This window comes from Mirounga leonina, unplaced genomic scaffold (assembly GCF_011800145.1).
Source record: "Mirounga leonina isolate KUSES-001 unplaced genomic scaffold, KU_Mleo_1.0 Mir_125, whole genome shotgun sequence".
NCBI lineage: Eukaryota > Metazoa > Chordata > Mammalia > Carnivora > Phocidae > Mirounga > Mirounga leonina.
In genome coordinates, this window is record NW_023270305.1 from 30,788,469 (window position 1) to 30,797,022 (window position 8,554).

At 41.1% G+C, this 8,554-nt stretch overlaps 1 protein-coding gene across 1 annotated transcript; it reads right to left on the bottom strand.

The window, feature by feature from the left end:
• Positions 1-7,578: 7,578 nt before the first annotated feature.
• On the bottom strand, positions 7,579-8,198 carry LOC118007531 (60S ribosomal protein L7a; the record flags this gene model as incomplete). Its single annotated transcript, XM_035000544.1, has 1 exon — positions 7,579-8,198. A coding segment is annotated over one exon (552 nt), but the record flags the coding sequence as incomplete, so codon positions are not given.
• Between the last annotated feature and the right edge of the window lie 356 nt (positions 8,199-8,554).

The window sequence follows — 8,554 nt, forward strand, 5'->3', positions numbered from 1 at the left end:
ACTTCCATGTGCAATGGTAAAAGTCAATGAAAATGTCAGCAACCCCCCAAAATGACAAGGACATTGAAGATTCACTTTCCAAGAATGAACGTTTGTGTCACTTGGCCAGGTAAAAGGAAACCTAGAAGGGGCTGTGGAGAAGGAAGTTCATGTCAACTACATCTTCATGACCATTTACAGAATTAAGACTACCAGAGCTAGACGTATGTGCTTCTTCACTTGCGTGTGTGTGTACATATTAATGATTTACCCCTCCTCTGTCCTTCTTGACTGAGGTAGACCTTTTGCCCTCTTTGAAATTTTGGAGTAAACCAAGGCTGAATCCCAAGTTTGCATCTTTTCTATATGCAGGCTCTTTGGATAATGTCATCTATGGCTTTAAATCTTATATGCCAGTGATTCCCAAATTCATATCTCTTACCCTGGCCTCTCACTAGGATTCCAGACATATATTTTACTATCTACTTGATATCTCCACTTGACAATTGAGTAAGTATTTCAAGCTTAACATGGCCAAGATAGAACTCATGATTCTATGTATCTCCTTCATACCACCTACTCAAGCCTACTTCTCCCTAGGTTTTCTCCTTTGCAGTAAATTACACAGCCATCCAGCCAGTTCTTCATGTAAAAAGCATAGACATCTTGATTTCTTTCTTCCCCTTACTCTCTACATCTAATCCATCAGCAAGGCCTAATAAAGATGTCTCCAATGTATACTTTGGTCTGTAAAATATATCCACATCTCACCATGTCCTTCGCTACCACTCTGGTCCAAGCCACCATGTTCTTTAACCCTGACATCTGCAGTAGTCTTCTAGAAGGTATTCCATTCCTTATCCCATTCTTGTGAATCCCCTACACCCCACCCTCTATATGGTAGCCAGAATGATCTTTTAGATACATAAATCAGCTTTAAATTCCTCTAAAGCTTCCCTAACATATACATCATAAAATGAACATGGTCTATCCTAGTTTACAAAGCCTTACCCAATCAAATCCCTGACCATCACCCCTCTCACACCACTCCCTCCCTGCCTTTCCTCTTGAGGCTGAGACATTTGTTAGAGTCCGAGAGCTACATTGTAAGGAGTAGAGCCTAAACAGGGGGAGATGCAGAGACGAAACTCTAAGGCTCGACATCTCACAGGCTGGTAACCGGAGGTCTCAGCCACAATGAACCGACTATCCGCTACCCATTTCCTCCCTGACCTGCAGTCATCTCTAAGATGATTATAGCTCCTGGAGATCAACCCCCACCCCAGCTCACCTCTGTTCATCCCATAGCACCTTATTATAGTCTCTCAATACCTGACAAGACTATCAATTCCCAGGGAATTACAACACAGAGGAAACAGAGAAGCTGCTTGTCTTTGTCCTTTGTCGTGCTCTAGCTCCCCTGACTTCTGACATTAAAGCTTCTGTCAGAGTGGATACACTAACCTGAGTTTGACCGTAGGTTGGTTTGATTCTGGCTGTTGCAATTTGAAACCTTACCCGAGTTTTCAGCAAAAGATCGGGGTGCAGTAGACAGCCTGTGGGTTTCTTTTTTCTGTCAAGAATTATCCTCTTTGGTAATTGTGGTTGTTCAGGTGAACTTAATAATGAGATAATAACTAGATACATCCGTTTCACTTTGTATTGAAGATACAAGCAAGGAGATCTATGTCGGTTGGTCTGTCAATCAGGAATCATTAGGGAAGTTAAAAAAAAAAGAGAAAAAGAAAAGAATACTCTCCAAGCTCTGCTTCAAAGACATCAGGAATCAGAATTTCCTCTACTGAAGAGATTTTTATGTGAAATTAAGATTTAAAAGCTTCATGAGTGATTTTTTTTTTTAAAGATTTTATTTATTTGTCAGAGAGCACAAGCAGGAGGGAGAGACAGAGAGAGAGAGTGGGAGAAGCAGGCTCGCTCTGAGCAGGGAGCCCGATGCGGGGCTCGATCCTAGGACCCTGTGATCATGACCTGAGCCGAAGGCAGATGCTTAACCGACTGAGCCACCCAGGTGTCCCTTCATGAGTGATTCTAATGCATGTCCTGGATAAGATGGGATGCTTTACAAGGCTTCCCAGGAGTGGTTTAAGCGTTCCTGCCCTCAAAGACGCCAAGTGGAACTTCAACTAGAAGCAGAGACTTACACCTGCTGTCACATCTCATTTGAAGGTTGAGAAAAAGAGGCCCAGAGAAGTCAGCAGCATCATCCCCAGCTCACACAACATCCTAGTGTCAAAGCCAGGGCCTCGACTTAGGTCTCTGAATGAATGGGACAGAAGGAAAGCAGCATTTATCGTGGCACAATGATTCCCTCATCAGAGAGATCGAACTTCTAACAGTAAGGAACGTTCTGAAGGGGAAAAGGGAGGAAACAAATATGGATATTTTGAAGGAAGAACAGGACTGGGGAAGGTCAGTGAGGGGCAAGGGCAACACCCATTCTCACCCTTTAGCCCCCACCATACCCCCTCCCCCACCTCTGCAACTATGATGGATTTTCCCAATGAAGGTAAACTCTATCTGGCAGGGTTGCTGGAAGAATGGGAAGGTAACATCTGGTGAGGGTAAAAATAGAAAGTATTATTGGGCTTTTGAGGCTGCTCACTTGAAAGAGGAGAATAAATCATTCCTTCGCCCAGAGCCCTTATCTGTTCTTTATGCCTCTAACTGTGGGTGTGTAGCAGGTGGGGATAGAGAAGGTGAGGAAATTTTTCCTCAGTGGAAATCCCCTCTTGGTCAGGCATCCATTTGAGGGAGATGGGCGTTGTACCCATAGTATCTGTATGGGGAGGAACATCTCCACAGAATAATGGAGAAGCAGACATGAATGAGACACTGGGAGAGGGTAAAGACAAGAGGGACACTGACTGATACAGTGATAGAAACAGGAAGGTCCTATAGGGATGGGGGAGGTAGGAAAAAGAAGAAAAGAATGGGATGGGGCCTATTATACTCCAAGTCCAATTTATATGCCTCTCTGATGTTTTTTGTGGCTCTCTGGTTTTCTAGACACATCTCTCGCACATTGCTTCCATATCTCCTGGGGCTTAGCTCTTTTTGGTGTCCAGTACTTATGATGAGGTTTCTCCCAGGGTTGAGAATTTGGTTAGGGATTGAAAGGTGGGGCCAGGGGACCTCTGGCAGTCCCTTGGTTGTCTACTCATCATCAGCGAGGACCCCAAAGATGCTCCTATGCCTTGACTTCTCCCCCAGGCTAGAAACCTGGCATTCTTATTCACCTTTGACTTCCAGCCCTATCCCCCTGCAAGCAGGCGGGCTGAGGAGATTTTCTTTTAATGTGCATCCCCTCTTAGTCAGCACAAAGGCCTCTATTCTGTTCAACCGATATCCTGCTCCTCTCCCTACAGTCAACATTTCTTTAGCCTTAATCCCTTAAAACCCCCTTAAACAACTCAAAAGCAATAAAGAGATAGTTCTTGGTTACATTTCTCCCTTTTGCTTTGTTCTTCCTAAACCTGTTCTCAGATTGCAGGCCAGAAGGTCTTTGTGTGAATGTTGACTCATCTCATTCTAATGAGATCACCGACAGCATAACTGGGCGGCTGGCTGCTCCTGGGCTGGGTGTTGGGTAACAGAGCTGTCTGGCTATGGGACAAGCTTCCTGGAGCAGAAAAGGAGGGAAACCTTCTGTGCCTGGGACTTTGCAACATCAGTTACTCCCAGGGGCCTAAACTTGTGATCTTTGGATACTGCAGGACTGCGCATTTGCAAGTGACTGGATCTCTTCTGTCCATCCCTACAGTCCCTAAACACCCACAGCCTGTAATGAGGCTGGTAATCTGTCTTCCGTCTTACTCCTGGGGTTTGTATTATAGCCACAAGTGGAAATACGCATTGTACTCATTAAACTGTTAACTTTAATTTGGTTTCTTAGCACGAAGGTGTTTGATTGAAATTAGCTAGGAAAGATATATATTTTTTTAACATTTTATTTATTTATTTGAGAGAGAGAGAGACCTCAAGATCATGATCCGAGCTGAGGTCAGCCACTTAACCAACTGAGCCATCCAGGTGCCCCAGAAAGATAGATTTTAATGAAGAAAATAAGTAAGTCTTTGGACTATAACTGAGGAGGACAAGCCTTGGCCAGGTGAAGAAATAGAAAATCCAGAATGCAGTCTATGGGAACCTGGGGAAGGGCACCTCCTAGCAGATGGTAAATTTGGACAAAGGCCATTGCCTCTTGGAACCTCATCTGTAAAACAAGGAAAATATAATATTGTTAGTTATTTGATATGGGCAAGTATAGACAAACAACAAGTAAATAGAACGGATCAATATGTTGACCATTAAGCAGTAATTGGTAGGCCAGATCAGGAAGCAAACTATGAAGGGAGTGGATGCTGTGTGTGTCCATGCATGAGTGCACACAATTAAACTAACTGTAATCATTCGGCATAGAGATAAGCAGTGTGGGGACAGGGCAGGAGGCAGGAGTGAGGTGGTGGTGAAGGGGAAGGGCAAAATGCTACCCAAACCAAGCAATTAAAGGTAATAAATGTTGTTAATATATAATGTAATATAACACACATATTTACATACACATTCACAGGCACATACATATGTTCGTATGTATGTGTGTATATATATATTTATATTTATCTATGGAAGGAGGTGAGTGGATAAAGGGATTAGGTGAAGGTGATGCATGAAAAGATGTGGGCTTGAAAAAAAATTCTCCAAAATAAGATGAGGCTTTGTGTATTAACCTGCGTCTCAGGTAGCATCAGTCTGAACATTGATCTTCCAGTCTACAAACATAATACATCTCTCCACTGAGTCTTCTTTAATTTATTTTTGCAAGGTTCTATAGTCTTCAGTATACAGATCTTGCATGTCGCCATTAAGTTTATTTCTTGAGTATTTTATTTTTTTGATTGCAATTTAGATGGTGTCATTTAATGGAGTTAAGTTCATTTTCTAAGTGTTCCTTGCTACAAGACAAAAATGCAAGGGATTTTTGTATATTCATGTAGTACTGTACAGTCTTGCTAAGTTATTAGTTTTCCTAGCCTATATGTAGATGCCTTAGGAATTTTTAATTTATTTTTAAGTTTAATTCCCACCCCAGGGAATATTTGGCAATGTCTAGAGACATTTTAGTTGTTACAACTAGAGGGGTGCAACTGCCATCTAGTAGGTAGATCCAAGGATGCTGCTAAGCACAGAATAGCCATGCACAACAAATTTTCCAGCCTAAGATAGAGAAGCCCTGATGTTAAAGTATGTTTTTTTTTTTAAGTGTGTTGTTTCATTTCCCCAAATAGAGTTTTTTTTTTCCCCCCTAGTTATTTGATTGTTACTGATTTCTAAGTTAATTCCATTGTGGTCAGAGGAAGTACTTGATATGATTTAATTTTTAAAATTTGTTGAGAGGTGTTGTATGGCCCAACGTGTGGTCTAGTCTGGTGAATATACCATATGCACTTGAGAAGAATGTATGTTCTGACTTGGTGGGTGTAATGTTTTATTGATATCAGTTAGGTTAAGGTGGTTGATAGTGTTGCTCATTTTGTCTGTGTGTTTGCTGATTTTATTTTATCTGATCTATTCATTGCTGAGAGAGAAGTCTTAACACCTCTAAATATGATAATGGGATTATTCTCTCTTTAATTTTGGCAAATTTTACTTCATGTGTTTTGAAGCTCTGTAATTAGGTCTACACACATTTATGACCATTAAGTCTTCCTAATGAATTGATCTTTTTGCTATTATGAAATGTTCCTCTCATCTCCTGTAGTACTTTCTGTCTTCAAATATCTTTTATTTGATATGACTATAACCACTTCAGCTTTATTCTACTTACTGTTTGAATGGTATAAACTTCCTCATCCATTGATTTTCAGCCTCTGTGTGTCTTCTAAAGAAAGCATGTAGTTGTTGTCTTAGTCAGCTTGGGCTGTCTATATAACCAAACACCATACACTGGATGGCTTAAACAACAGACATTTACTTTCTCATTGTTCTAGAGGCCGAAGATCCTGAGATCAAGGTGCTGGCCAGTTAGTTGCTAGTGAGGACTCTTTTCCTGTCTTGTAGGTGGCCACCCTCTTGCTGTGTTCTCACACGATGGAGAAGAAAGAGAGCAAATTCTTGGGTCTTCTCTGATGAGAACACTAATCTTTTCAGATCAGGGTTCCACCCTTATGACCTTATTTAACCTTGATTAATTTCTTATTCCAAGTATAGCCACACACTCTATGTGGGGTTAGGGTTTCAGTGTATGAATTTGGGGGGGACACAGCTTAGTCCACAGCAGTTGGGTCTTGCTTTTTTTATCCATTTTGATAATTTCTGCCCTTTAAGAAGTTTCAGTTCATTAACTTTTAATGTAATTGTTGATATATTTGAGCTTGGGCTTATCATTTTATAATTTGTTTTCTATGTCTCTCTATTTTTTATTTTTCTTTTCCTCCTTTCTTGTTCCTCTTTTTTTTTTCATTACTTGAATATATTTTAGAATTCCAGTTTAATATTTTTCTTTTCTTTTTTTTTTAAGATTTTATTTATTTATTTGACAGAGAGAGAGAGTGAGCAAGAGATCACAAGCAGGATGAATGGCAGAGGGAGAGGGAGAAGCAGGATCCCTGCTCAGGAGCCCAGTGTGGGGCTTAATCCCAGGACCCTGGGATCATGACCTGAGCCAAAGGCAGACGCTTAATGGACTGAGCCGCCCAGGTGTCCCTTTTTCTTGTTTTTTAAGTTATATTTCTCTGCACTACTTTTAGTGGTTGTTCTGGGATTATAATATACATTTTTATCTTTTCACCATCCACTTATAGCTATTGATTTTTTTTTACTTCCTGAAAAATATAGAAACCTTGTAACCATATATGTCTCTTACCTCCTTCCTTTATATTATAACTATTATATGTCCTATATCAACACAGGTTATAAATCCCACAAAAAATGTTATCACTTTTGCTTTTGGCAGTCATGTGTATAAAGACATTAAGAGAAAGCCAAAAAAAAAAATCAGTCTTTTAATTTACCCAGATATGTACCTTTTCCAATGCTCTCTATTCGTTTGTTTATATCTGGTAATATTTTCATTCAGCATAAAGAAATTCCTTACTATTTTTGCAGTGAGGGTTTACTGGTGAAGAAGTCTGTATTTTACCTGCATTCTTGAAGGATATTTTTGCTGGATATAAAATTCTGGTTTGGTGGTTTTTCCTTTAAGTACTTTAAGATGTTTTTCACTCTCTTCTGGTCTTCATAGTTTCTGATGATGAGTCATCTTTAATCATTGTTCCACTATATATATAATTTGTCTTTTTTTTACTTCTTTCAAAACTGGCTATGAACTTATATTGCCTTACTTCATTAAGGATAGTAATAATAGCTGCTTTAAAATTCTTAACATGTCCCTATAAGGGAACAACTAGTAACAAATGAATGACGGAAGTCATGTATGATACTCTAGTTCCCTTGCCTCTTGAAGGCATGAGTGTGAGTGAGGCATATGTTTGACTTTGGCTCCCAAAGTTCTTACAGGGTCCTAAGTTTTAGCTGCCTTCAATGGTTGTTAGCCTTTACACCCCTTTATTTATTTTTATTTTATTTTTTATTTTTTTGAAAGACAACGTTTTATTACTTTTATGTATAGAAAATTCAACAGCATCCACTCAGCCCAGTTTGGTGGCCAGTTCTTTAGCCTTTGCCTTTTCCAGCTTGGCAATGCAAGCCACAGACTTCAGACCCAGGACGTTGCCTCCCCAGTGGCGGCGGATCTCATCGTATCTGTCATTGTAATTGGTCCCAATGGCTTCCACCAGCTTTGCCAGAGCTCCTTTGTCTTCCGAGTTGACCTGTGTGAAGGCGACAGTGGTGCAGGTCTTCCTGTGGACCAGACGCCCCAGCCTGGCCTTCCCCTTGATAATGCAGTAGGGAACCCCCATCTTACGACACAGGGCAGGCAGGAAAACCACCAGCTCAGTGGGATCCACATCATGTGCAATCACTACCAGCTGAGCCTTCTTGTTTTCCACCAAGGTGGTGACAGTGTTAACCCCAGCTCGAAGGACAGGTGGCCTCTTAGTGGGGACATCCCCTTTGCCCGCAGCTTTCTTCTCGGCCCAGGCCAACAATCTCTGCTTCTTCTCCTGCTTTGTCTCTGGTCTGTACTTGTGGGCCAGCTTAAGCAGTTGAGTAGCTGTCTGGCGGTCCAAGGCCTGGGTTTACACCCCTTTATTAAACTGTCTTCTTGACCCTGTTTCATGCCTCACTCCCCAACTGGTGTTTCCTTCACCAATAAAGCAAACTATTGGCTCTTGAATCTTTATCTTGGGGTCTACATCTAGGGGAACTCAAACTAAGACAGAAGTTGTAGTCGAAGAACATTGTCTATAATTCTTGCTACACAAAGTACAGTCTACAGACCAGCAGCATCAGACATCACTTAGGGACTTAATAAAAAAGCAGAATCTCAGGCATCATCACCAGAATTGTAATATCCATTATAACAAGATCTTCGGGGATGCCTGGGTGGCTCAGTCGGTTAAGCATCTGCCTTCAGCTCAGGTCATGATCCCAG